Genomic DNA, 12,302 nt, shown 5'->3' on the forward strand with positions numbered 1-12,302 from the left:
AATTTACTCTCTTCTTTTTAATTCCTTTGGAGCCTCTACATATGCCAGACTTTCTTTGTTTATTTAAAGCAACTCCAACTGTTACTGTTTGCAGCATTGATAAATTTTACAGTGGTTGTAAACTTTCTCATGCTTGTTTAATTTAATAGCATAAAACTTACATTTTTGTTTACCTAAAAGAAGATAACACTCAAAACTGAGTATTTGGTGCATTGTTAATTGAAACAAGTAATTTTTTCTTTTTTATTTCAAAGCATATATTCTTTCTTACTGAACAGTATTTAAGTATCATTTACAGTCCACAGCAGAAGACTGCTAACTGATCCCCTTGGAGATGTGAATAATTCTATGGGAATAAACTAGATACTGCTTTTTAATCCCCTTGTTCTTTAGGAACAGATGGACTTTACTTCTTCAGATCATCATCCAAACAAAAAAAGAAAGGTAGCAAATCAGGCAGTACTGCTTTACTGACTGCGTTTTTGGGGTGTGCATGTGTGTGTGTTGTGGTTACAAAGACAATCAACTGAAAAAATAATTTAAGTGACATGCTGCAAAAGCAGAAATAGTAGATACAGATGGAATAATGAGTGTTGATCCTCTGCCCTGGGATTTCAGAATGATGCATAATGAAAGTAAGATATCTATTTTTAAATGTTCACACACCTGGCTAAAAATTCTGATAATCTGTGGTGTTCTTAAATTTGACTGTTTGCACACTTCTCTTGCTGAAGCAAACTGAGCAGCTGCTGTACAGGATTAGGATGGCTCTCTTCTGTGAGTGGCATTTGTCACCGTGGGAGGGGGGCTTCAAGCCAGTGATGTATTTCAGAAACTTGTTTTTCATGAAAAACACTGCAAAGGGGAGAGATAATGGTGTGTTTATAAAATGTGACAAATGCTTCCACAAGTGACATCTGAAAATGAGGGCACTGCTGTTTCTGCACCTGGAATTCCTGTGTGAAGGAGCCCTGGTCACAGAAGAGACCTTTGCAGGGGGGCTTTTATGATGTCCTCACTGCAGATCTCTGTATGTCACAGATCATATGCTTGGTAGTATTTAGATTTTTTTATTTTGCAAAAAGTAACCTAACCTTCCTGTCAACAAAATCACTTCTCTTTTACCTCCAGCTACTCCAGGTGTGATGAAATTGATGTATTTTGAATTTTCATCATATGAAAAAAAATCAAACCACCTATTTTACTTGAAGAAAATCTCAGAAACTGAGATTTTAAATGAAATACAGAAAAAAAATGACCTACTTCCAGAGTTTCCTTAGACCTCTCTCAGCCACTCCCTTAGTGACTTTTTCACAACAAAGCTCCTGATGTTCCAGATCAGGCACTTAAGTGATTGTAGTGAAAAAACACCAACATTTCCATATGTTGCATTCAATTCTTTTCCACTAGAGTTGAAAAGTGTTCTTCAGTATTCATCTAAATTCATTATTTTGAGGTGTGGGTGTGTGTTGTGTCTTCATCTTGCTTTTCCCCATCCTTCCTCTCCTGTTTTAACGTGCATCTATTGTACAGAGTAAAAGACACGTGATGTTTCTGTTTTTGCAGCATTGTGTTCTGTTAGCTGAAAAGCATTCCTGTTTAGAGATATTTTGGTGTATATATGTATATTTCCACACCTATTTCTACATTAGCAATTCAATGAATTGAATACTTTATGAAGAAATAAAGGATGAGTCAGGTCTTTTTTTGTGTGTGGCTTTGCCATCTTGCAGATTTAACCTGAGAAGTGTTTGGATATATCAGAAAATACTTTTGCTTTCAAGGGCGTTCATATAAACACAGCGAGCCCAATGCTTGTTTATCACACTGCTACTAAAGTGGCAAGCCAAAGATTTTAATAATCAGGCTTCCCAAGGAAGTGTTTCCAGTCAGAGCACTGCTCCCCTCCGGTGTCCTGACTCACTGGATGAGATAAGTGCTTTTGTGTGCACCCACCAGCTCTCTGTTAACATTGCTGACGTAAGAATGGACCCTGTGGGGTGTTGGTATTTTCTGCTGAAATACAGATATTAACCACAGCTTATCTCCTCTTCTCTTATCTACTTGTCCAAAGTATCTCTGAGAAACAGTCAAGACACCAGGATGAGACATTGAATGAATAATTATTCTTTCTTTTCCTCCCATCTCTAGAACAAAGGAAGAACTATGCACGAGACAGTGTCAGCAGCATATCTGAAACGTCACAGTATCACGTAGAGGTGAGATGAGAGTGGGACACCAATTACAGATTTCAGTTGCATGCAGTTATTTTTGCCTACATGTTTTCTGAGGATATACAAGCTTGAAGGCACATGCATCTTCCAAAATATCCTGCCAGCCTGGGGTCACTTCAGAACAGATTACACTGAAATGTCTCAAATTCTATAGCTTTGCTGTAATGAGCTCGAATTTGGATGTAGAAAAATGTAAGCAAAGTTGTGTGTAGCTTGGCAAACAGCCAGGACTTCTCAACGGGGCATCAAGACAACATCTTGTCCTGCCCTGTCTCCGAACCTGGCTCCTTGCAAAGATGAGGCAGAGCTGAATAACGCTGTGCTGCTGGCAAGGTACACTGGATGATATTTAAAACTAATACTCTGATCAGCTATAATCAGCAGAGGTATTAGAATATTCATAAAGTGCTGAGCATTAACCCCTCAAAGCCCCAGTGAGTCGAATATGTAGCAGTTAAATACGTTCTGCCTGCACAGATTCTTCCCCAGTGTGAAGAGCAAAGTGTGTGACTTGCTGTCTTAAGCTGCTTTGCAGAATTACTGCATGCTGCTCTCATATTTAAAATACTCAGCAGGGTCAGCCTGAGTGCCTGTATGTAACCTGTTAAGCACTTTTAAATGTAGTGCCTCCTTTTGTAGCCTTACTTTGGCTCAAACTTTCTCCTCCTGCCATCAGACCAGTGCCATGGGTTAAGCCAAGTCTTGCAAGTACCACGGATTCTCAGCTCCTTTTTGCTGGGTTTTAAATCGTCTGTGGATTGTGAGATTATATGCAGAAGACTCCTAATTTCAAGTGCTTCAGTACTATGATCAGCTCATCAATAAATACATGTGTTGGTTCTGATTGCCTGTCTATTTTTGTGTGGTTTCTTCATAACGGTTTTGGTCCTGTACTGACATTACAATTAGTACTTGCATTTGGAATCTAGGCATTCCTGGGTAAGCAGCCAGTACAGAGTTTGTTTCCCTTTACTTCTTTTAAATGCTTTGATTATATGCAGCTTACACCTCCTTTCTTCTCTGTAATTGCCAAGTGCTGTTATCCTGTAATAGAAGAAAGCGCAGTTAATTCTTTTTCATTATTTTTTAAAGTTATGTAGAAGAAAAATATGCAGGCATATATTAAATGTGGCTCAGCTTGAATGAGCGTTACCAGATCTTCAATAAGGATGTGAAGGTGGATTTATGCCTGAACAAAATGAAACAATTTTGTGGGTTTTCTTGCACAGTTGGCATGCTGAAGGAGAAATTGCCACAACCATAATGACAGGGAAGCTAGCTGAGGTGATGTTTGTGAGGTACTATTTATTTTCCAGGCCATTAATTGAATCTGGAGAATATTCCAAGCTGATGGTGAGCAAAAGTAGTTACTATTTTCTACCGTGTTGCACATAAAAGTGACCAGCCTGTCCATAAGGTGTCCCAGTTAGATGCAAGCCCATCCTGGTTGCCACCAGCAGGCTACCTGGCAGCTCTGGAAGAGATGAGGACACTCTGGGTCCGGGTGGTGGTGGAGCTGCATTGGCAGTGAGCTTCTGGGAGGCTTCTGCTGGCACCTCCTGCACTGAGCTTGCCAGGAGAGAGAGAGGTTTTCACTCCTCAAGAAAGCTAATTAAAACTCATGGTTTAGTTCTAGCTTTGGTACCTGAAGGATGTCAGAATGTGCCTTCAAGTCTAACTGCTTAGAGCAGTGGGGAAATGACAGTGGCTGTCGAAAAGCAAGATACAAAAATAAGTTGACTTAAAATGACATTATGGACTAAACAGCCTTTCTCATGTATTAGAGGTGGGCTCTGTCATACACAAAGGGACTTTTACTCATGAATAATTTGCATTGCTACTTCCTGACAATTGAAATACTGACACTTCTGAACAATAGGGAAAATTGCAATCATAATATCTTTTAAATGTGTGTCTTATTCACCAGCACTTGACCACCTTTGTTCTGGACCGAAAAGAGGCAATGATTACAGTAGATGATGGAATAAGGAAGCTGAAACTGTTGGATGCCAAAGGCAAAGTGTGGACTCAAGACATGATTCTTCAAGTGGATGACAAAGCTGTCAGTTTGGTGGACTTGGAATCAAAGGTAAGATCTGTGAGTGACAGTCTCATTTTCAGAGAGAGAGAAAAAGGGAGCAAGCAGAAAAACGATGTATGTGAGACTGAGGATTTTAATTAGCTTATTATCACTTTCCCTTTTTAGCTCATGCAGTTTTTCTGAGATCAGTACACTGTATAGTAAGGTGGTATTTTGTGTTTCCTTTTTTTTTTTCCCCCTCTCTTCTGACAGAATGAACTGGAGAATTTTCCTTTAAGCACAATTCAGCATTGCCAAGCTGTGATGAATACATGCAACTACAATTCAATTCTTGCATTAATATGTAAAGAACCAACCCAAAACAAGCCTGATTTGCATCTTTTCCAGTGTGATGAAATTAAGGTAAGATAATAATGGAGGTCTGCTGTGACTTATTTGCATAGGGGAGATTGTATGAATTGACCAGTACAGTGGATAAAGACAAATGAGCTGATTCATAGAAAATAATTCTGTACTTCTATTCTCATAAATATGCTAAAAGATAATGCACTTATGATATCAGCACTACTGACAGTATGTTAGTAAATGTAGTGTAGTTTGTATTGCAAAGGAGTAATCCAGTATTTAAGCTGAATCCCTCATGCACATTCAAATATGTCCTTACTCTAAATATTGGTTCCTGGGCTCTGTAGCTGCTAATTTAGGTTGGCAAATGTATAAAGCTCTGGAAAAATATCTATGGTTTGCCTTCACACTTCTGAAAAAAGTGGTGTAAAGGAATTTGTGTTGTCTCAAATTTGTTTTATAACCTGCAAAGAGCTCATCTGAGCCCTGAGTCTTACCTACTCTTTCTGCTCTCCTTGTCACTGAACAATTAAACATTCTCTACATCTCACCTCTCTGCATCTCTGCTCTGCTGGAGAGATCTTGAAAGGGAAAATATTCCTCGCAGGAGGGGCGAAACAAGGAAAGAGGTTGCTAGTCTCTGATTAAAATATTACCTTCCAGTGTAAATTATTTTCTTAATGTATTCTGCAATTCTTCTTTATTTCTGAGGTTATAAATTTTAATTTTGTCAGTTATTCTCTGTAATTCCAACTGATAATTTCATGGGGATTTCTTAATTCCTTTGTAGTAGTTTGTATCACTGTCTTGAAACAACAGATTGTTAATCACACTGTGCAACAGTTTTGGAATGAGTGTGGTGAGAGTGGTGTGAGGATGATTAGTTATTCTGTGATTTGTTGCACAGAACTTGCTGTTTGAAAGGAAAGTGAGATCCTATCAGAAGTTCAGGGGTTATTATGTTAAATAATGTGGGGATCCCTTTTGAAGAGTGTTTGGACCCAGCTTCTCAACATGTGGAGTTGGTCTCTTTTCATTTTTCAAGTTGTTACTCTGTGTACCCACAAAAATGTAGAGTATGTAAGCATGACTTGGGAGTCCAGGATCTCCCTTTGTTCTGAGGTATTGTTTGATTCTGTGGCCATACCCTGGGGTTTTTTCCTTACCTGTGAAACTTTTTCTGGTTTTGAAAGTTCAGGTCCTTGTTGGCTTTTCCCTGCTTTTGTTAGAAGTTACAAGCAACCCCAGGAGCCTCTGCAATAAAAAATAGTTAAGAATCAATACCATTTGGGGCATTCTAACATTTCATAAACAAGAAAAAATTTGAATAGTAAATACCAAGAGTGTTGGATTAGTGGAAATCTTCTGGGTTTAAGTTCCTCTGATCCCCTAAAGTTTTTTTCTATTAATTCTGTAAACTTATGGTATCCCTCATAACTATTCTGTAGCGCAATCCATTATAGCCTGAAAAGTTCTGTAATCCCCTTGAATCCTAAATTCAACAATGTCTTCTGGTCCTAGCAGAAGTTACATGCTCCTCCCAAAAAGGTATGTACTTCTGCATTATGAGGGTACTAGGAAAGAAGTGGTCCTTGCAGAGTGAGCCAGACACTGACAGATCTGGGCTTTGACAGCCTTTGCAGGAAATTAATTTGTCAGCTGAAGACATGTAACAGAGCATTCTAAATCCTACGAGAAGCCATGACCTATTTAATGCAAGATCTATTAAAATAATGCTTTAGATGTGCATCAAAATTTCACTTGTGGGGCCACTGGTGGAGGCAGGCTGCAGTTGTGGAGTGGCAGGAACGTACAGATTAGGGAATCTTCTGAAAAATTCACCTTCTTTTACATCAGAGAGAAATTGGAGGCTGTCATTATTTCTGAAAGGAAATTGTTTCATTACGAGTTACTTTCTTAATGCTTATGCTGCTGCCATCTATAGTGGTTTGGCTGCTTCTGTGTATAACAGGTTTTCTTTTTATGCTATGAGACAAACAAAATACTTGAGACAACCAGAAATTACGTATGCAGAGGGAAAAAGTAGCTTATGCAATAGCAGTTGACTTGAGGTAATTACAGCTGTTCAGACAAATTTGGTATCTAGATTACGTACTTGTGTGATGATAATGCTTGAGATTGGAGTAGTGACAAAAATACCAACTCCCAGATTTTGTTCTGTTCTTTGTTCTGTTTATGTGTAGCATAATTTGTCCCAGTGCTTTTAAATAAATGGGATTTGGTAAGGTATTCTCTATCTAAAGGTGAGATATTTGTTTCATATATCTGGACACAGTAGCTGGTACCTGATATTTTCTGCTCCTGTCTCCTTAGGCTACCTTTATTCATGAAGATATTGAAAGTGCAATCAGTGACAGCAAAAGTGGGAAACAAAAGAAGAGGCTTGAAACACTGAGGTAAAAATCCAACTTCTTGGCAGTGTGTGGGATCATCAAATAGTGTGACAGCCTTCAGAAGCTCTCCAGGTCTGCCTGCTGTCCTTTGGGTTTTTTGGGGGGGCTTGAGCTTTTTTCCTTCTAGCTAATAATGTACTTCCAAAGCCATCTGTATTAAAGCCTTATCTTGCTTTAATAATTTTCTCACGTTCTGTCAGTTTATGGTGTCAGTCTTACCTTTCCCAAGTCCACCTTAGCGATGGGAGCAGCTGAGATCAATTCCACTTGCCAGAGAATGGCATTGCATGTCTCAGTTCTGCATATGGGTCAAGTAGTTCAGAATTTAAATTGAAAACACAAATTCCCCATAATTCCAAGTGAATAAGATTATGCTAAAAGGCTTTGGGATCTGAAGATGTTAAATAAAACAGCAACTGAAGATTGAATAATCTTCCTGCCTGCCTGTTTAATGATGCTGAAGACTTCTTGTTTCCCTGGTAGCAAAAGCTTCTCTGCCAGTTGGAAAATGTGGGGGAAAGAATCTGTTGGGTTCAGAGAAGATTAATACAGAAATGAGAGGTAGGAAACAGAGGCTTAGAAGCAAGGGCACAAATATGTTAGATACTGAATGGTGATGGGAGTAACTTGTTAGAAGTTCACTATGTAGCTACACGCTGTTAGTATCTCTTAGTAATAACTGTTCTCACATAGAGAAGTCTCTGCTGGATAAAACTCAGAATGAATTTATAATAGTTCTGGATACCTGTTAAATTCTGATGTGCAATTTACGAAGATTTCCTAGATTCAGGGGCACTCCTAGAAAAACAAAACAGAACCTGAGCTGTGTCTAACTTTATCTGCAGGTTTAAAATTAAATAAACAGACTTCACCATTTGTGGGACTGTTGAAACCAGGTATAAGCACAAAGAGGCAATCCAGAGGGACTTGAACACATTGGATGTGCTGGGAAACTAATGAGATTTAATTGGGAAAAGAATGTAGGTCAATACATCTGTTGGGACAAATAATCCGAGATATCGGTCTCCGAGGGCTGTGGGGCCCAGAGGTCAAACGTGGGTGGCAGCTGAGTGCTGGTTACTCCCTGTTGGATCATGTGCCTGCTGGCACTGGGTCACAGGGAGAGACCCTCCCTGAGGTTCTGAGGTGCTGCAAGGTTATTGATGACTGAAAGGGGACTGGAGGAAGGAAAGGCAAAGGAAATTTTTTTTCGTTGTTATTCACTGTTCAAAGACCAGACAACATTTGATATTTTGTGGTCTTGTTGTTGAATGCCGTGAATGAGATGGGTTTAAAAAAGATGAATTTAAGGGGAAGATCTAGTTTTTAAATAGAGTTCTGGGGAAGGAATGGGGGATATGTATGACAGGAGCTACTGTGACTTTTTTTCTTTTTTGTCTGTTGGTATCAAGCTGCAGAATGAATTCAAAGACCTCTTTCTTTACAGTATTTAAAACTACACTAAGAACTGGAAAATTGCAGGTGGGAACATCTATATGTTTGTATCCAGACAGGATGAACAGGTGGCCCCTGTTACAAAACAAATCTGTCAGTGAACTTGCTTTTGTTGGTAGGGTTTTAAGAAAAAGGTGTCTGAAAACTGGCCAGACTTAGGGGACTAGATACTTAGTTTGTGATGGCTGAAAGGGAGCTTCAAATCTAATTTGCTCTCATAATAAAGGCAAGTCCTGCCCTTACAACTGCCTGTGGTAGTAAAAACATCACCTGCTAAATCCAAGGCACTGAATTTATTGTTGTAAACTGGCAGGTCTCGTCGTGTTCTTTGGCACTGCTTGGGGATTTCCCAGGTGACAAAGGTTTGCTAACTCCCTCATGGAGTGAGTTTCCTGCTGTGTTTAACATATTTACACATCCTGCTCTTGAGTGCTGCTTACTTGGCAAGCCCATAGTGCGGTCTGCAGTCGAAGAGGTCCTTGTGAAGCCTCCTTGTCTTCTCTGATTAAGCACTAGAGAACAGAACGTTTTTTTCCTTCGAGTGTCATTTGTGGGCTTTCTCCTCTTCCTCTAGAATGATATCCAAAGCTGACAGTGCCATCCCACCGCCCCCACGGGCCCCTGCCCCCGTGCCCCCCGGGACCATCACCCAGGTGGACGTGCGGAGCCGCGTGGCAGCGTGGTCGGCGTGGGCCTCGGAGCAGGGGGACTGTGAGTATTGCTGGGGGCCTGCTGCCACACACTGGGGTGCCAAAGAGTGGCTTTTTATGATGCTTGGTAGCAAGAGAAATAATTTGGAAAGACCACTTTCATGATGACAGTAAGAGGATGCAGAAATGGTTGCACAAGGTCAGCCCTCTGCCCTTGCTGGCAGCTGATGCCATGATTCTCCCAGCCGAGCTTGGGATGCCCCAAGCCACTGTTGCCTGATCTGGGGAGTGAGATCTGCCTGTCATAATCTGACTTGTCATCTACTTGCATTTACCCATTTTCTGGATTCCTGTTGGGAGCTGCTTTCACTTGTGCCTGGCTGGGTGGGGGTGTGGGTTACAGGTTTTGATCTGGGCTTTTTTTGTCAGGGTGGTAGCAGTAACACAGTAATGTTATCTAATGATGCTCTCCTCAGGAGTAGGGCCAGGTATTTTGGACAATTAAAAAAATGCAGTCATGGATTAAAAGGTGCTTTGAGATCAGTGTTATTTATTTATATTTTATTTATCTTTATAATGGCTGGTATGGCTAATTAGGTTTGTCTTTTTTAAAGCATTAAATAGGAAATGCTGTAACTGTAACATTGCTAACGGGTTTGGATTTTTCTGTTTAGTGGTTGTTTGTGGGTTTTTTTGCATCCCTTAGGGAAATACATTTTGATCAGATTTCTTTAAAAAGAAAAGTTCTTTAGAAAGAATAAAGCTCCTCCTGTAAAACAGACTAAAAAGGATAAGATGAGGCCTTTTTTAGTTTGTTTGCTTGGGTTCTTTTAATAGACGATATTAAGACTGTACCATTAAAAAACCTTGGATTCCTTATAATTTTTGTTTTATTAAATTATATCTATATCACTTAACACAATACACAACTATGCAAAGAAAACAGCTACAAATGTTAAGGGAAATCTGAAATGTTAAGAACTATTTAATCTCTCTACCTACAGTATTAAATCTGTTATGAGTAAAGGCTATCTTGTTCTTCTGCTTGAGTTCTCACATCAGAAAAGTTTCATTAGTGTCTTGTGAGACCAGTTGTGGATCTGATTCCCTGTAGTTTCTTTTACTCCACTCACGTGGATCTTTTCTAAAATGTATTCACTGAAATCCCACCTGTTCACAAATGCAGTGCAGTAGTTAATGTGGGTTAAAAATGCAAAACTTATAATTCCTCAAAAAAGTCACCCTTCTTTTCAAACAAGTCACTGACTCTGGCTGTTGTTATTTGTAAATATCAGTTCTGTCACATCATTCTCTCTTCTTTCTGTGTTTCCAGATTTGGCACCCCTTTTTGCTAATAACTTTTTGCATCAGAATTGTCTTCAAAGCCGTGGCTGCACTCTTTCTTGTTTGCTTCTACTGGAGTAGCTTTCAGCATGTTTTGCAAAATGGGATGATTGTCAATTACATTGTATTTATAATCTGCCACTTTGTGCTGGATTTTATTTTTATTTAAAGCCTGGTACCACACTTCTGCAGTTAACTTCATTAGTTATCATTTCAGTTAAGTTGACTGAAAGCACGTACAGAAGCTTTTTCCTTGAGACTTGACAGGATCAGGCATTAAGGTGCAAGATTTTCAGCTTGTTGGGAGTCCTTGAAAAGGGAATGGTAGAGTTTTGAGCATCCTTTTCTTACTTTAAAGCATAAACTGTATAGAAATTGCTACATACTAGTATACTAATTCCACATATATGCATGTCTTATTCTCTTCTTCCCTCTTTGCAGATGAAAAGCACAGACAATACCATGAGCAGGAAGAAACTGCAGAGATGATAGCAGCCAGGATTGACAGAGATGTTGTAAGTGAGAAGCTACAAATGTTGCTTCATGTCTGTGAAATTTTACAACTCTCCTTTGTGGGGAGACTTTCTCCACGTGGGAAATTCAGCTCTGGAGAAAAGCTTTCCAAGCAGCCTCTGCTTGTGTGGTAGATCTAAAAATGAACAGGTGGTAGTTTCTTTTCTTAATTTTCTTTTTTAAAAAGAAAGAAAAACACACTGAATGTTGATGGCAGGTTTTCTGCTGTGGAGAGCTAGAAATATAAATTGTAATTTTTTTCAGTAGACTGATTTCAGCAAACTATGTAAGGATCAAAAATTCCATCAATTTAGCAGGGCTTGGATATGTGTAATACCTGGAAAATAAACATGATCATTTCTGAAGACAGGTGGACCCATGTTTATTTATAATTTAAAGCCTTCTTGCCTACAAGCACCAACATTGGGCATGTTCTATGGCATTTACAAGATGAAATGTTGCCCCATGTGTCATTTGTAACTTTCTACTTCTCCACTCTGCTGTTGCCCTCAGCAACATCAGAGGGTCTTGAGGAGAGCATGTTGGGACCTGTTGGATTGGTGTATTTGTGTTTTCCCCCAGGGTTCGTTCATTCTTCTCCAGTTACTCTTTGAAATCAATCCTTCAAAGAGCACTTCTCTGCAAACAGCTTAATTTGTAGAGAGCTTCACCAAATAGCTGAGTACTTAGCATTTCATAAGGAGATTATGAAGTTATACTCTTTATGAAAATGCTGTCCATTCAAATAATTCGAATTTTTTCATGTGCTTTCGGCAAAAATGTAATGTGGAAGCAAATTGTGGAATTACAATCTGACCTTAACAACCTTGTTACACATACTTTGAAAATTTCCAGCAGCCCTACGTTTTTAAAAAAACAAAATTTAAAATACTTTACAGGTATGTAAATTTAAAAACACAAGGCATCTAAATACAGAATGTTCCAGCATGGAATTTGTTCCAAGGAAGCTGTTGGTGTCTGAGAGTCTGGGCATTTCAATTTCTGGAGTATTTCTGCTATAGATTCTGTAGAGAAACACTTACTTGTCTTTTCTCCCATAGCAAATTCTGAACCATATTTTGGATGACATAGAGTATTTTGTTACCAAACTGCAAAAAGCTGCTGAAGCATTTGCTGAACTTTCAAAGAGGAAGAAAACTAAGAAAAGTAAAAAGAAAGGACCTGGAGGTAGGAGTTCTTTCTGCACACAGTTCTGTTTCTCTAAGGATAATTGAAGGAGCCAGGAAATGTCTTTTTGTGTTGCTTGGTTGGTTTTTTTTTAATCAGTGTAGTAATTTTCTCTCAA

General features: G+C 39.1%; 1 protein-coding gene across 4 annotated transcripts in view; it reads left to right on the top strand.

The window, feature by feature from the left end:
* The window catches only part of EPS8 (epidermal growth factor receptor pathway substrate 8), a 127,448-nt gene that overhangs the window by 84,232 nt on the left and 30,914 nt on the right, over nucleotides 1-12,302 (top strand). For all 4 annotated transcript variants that reach the window (XM_010404177.4, XM_039571682.1, XM_039571683.1 and 1 more), the window contains 7 exons: nucleotides 2,152-2,219; nucleotides 4,162-4,323; nucleotides 4,528-4,677; nucleotides 6,955-7,037; nucleotides 9,064-9,200; nucleotides 10,925-10,998; nucleotides 12,058-12,184. In XM_010404177.4, the coding sequence (XP_010402479.1) occupies nucleotides 2,152-2,219; nucleotides 4,162-4,323; nucleotides 4,528-4,677; nucleotides 6,955-7,037; nucleotides 9,064-9,200; nucleotides 10,925-10,998; nucleotides 12,058-12,184 (801 nt within the window). The remainder of the gene's footprint in view (nucleotides 1-2,151; nucleotides 2,220-4,161; nucleotides 4,324-4,527; nucleotides 4,678-6,954; nucleotides 7,038-9,063; nucleotides 9,201-10,924; nucleotides 10,999-12,057; nucleotides 12,185-12,302) is intronic.

The sequence above is a fragment of the Corvus cornix genome, chromosome 1A (assembly GCF_000738735.6).
Source record: "Corvus cornix cornix isolate S_Up_H32 chromosome 1A, ASM73873v5, whole genome shotgun sequence".
NCBI lineage: Eukaryota > Metazoa > Chordata > Aves > Passeriformes > Corvidae > Corvus > Corvus cornix.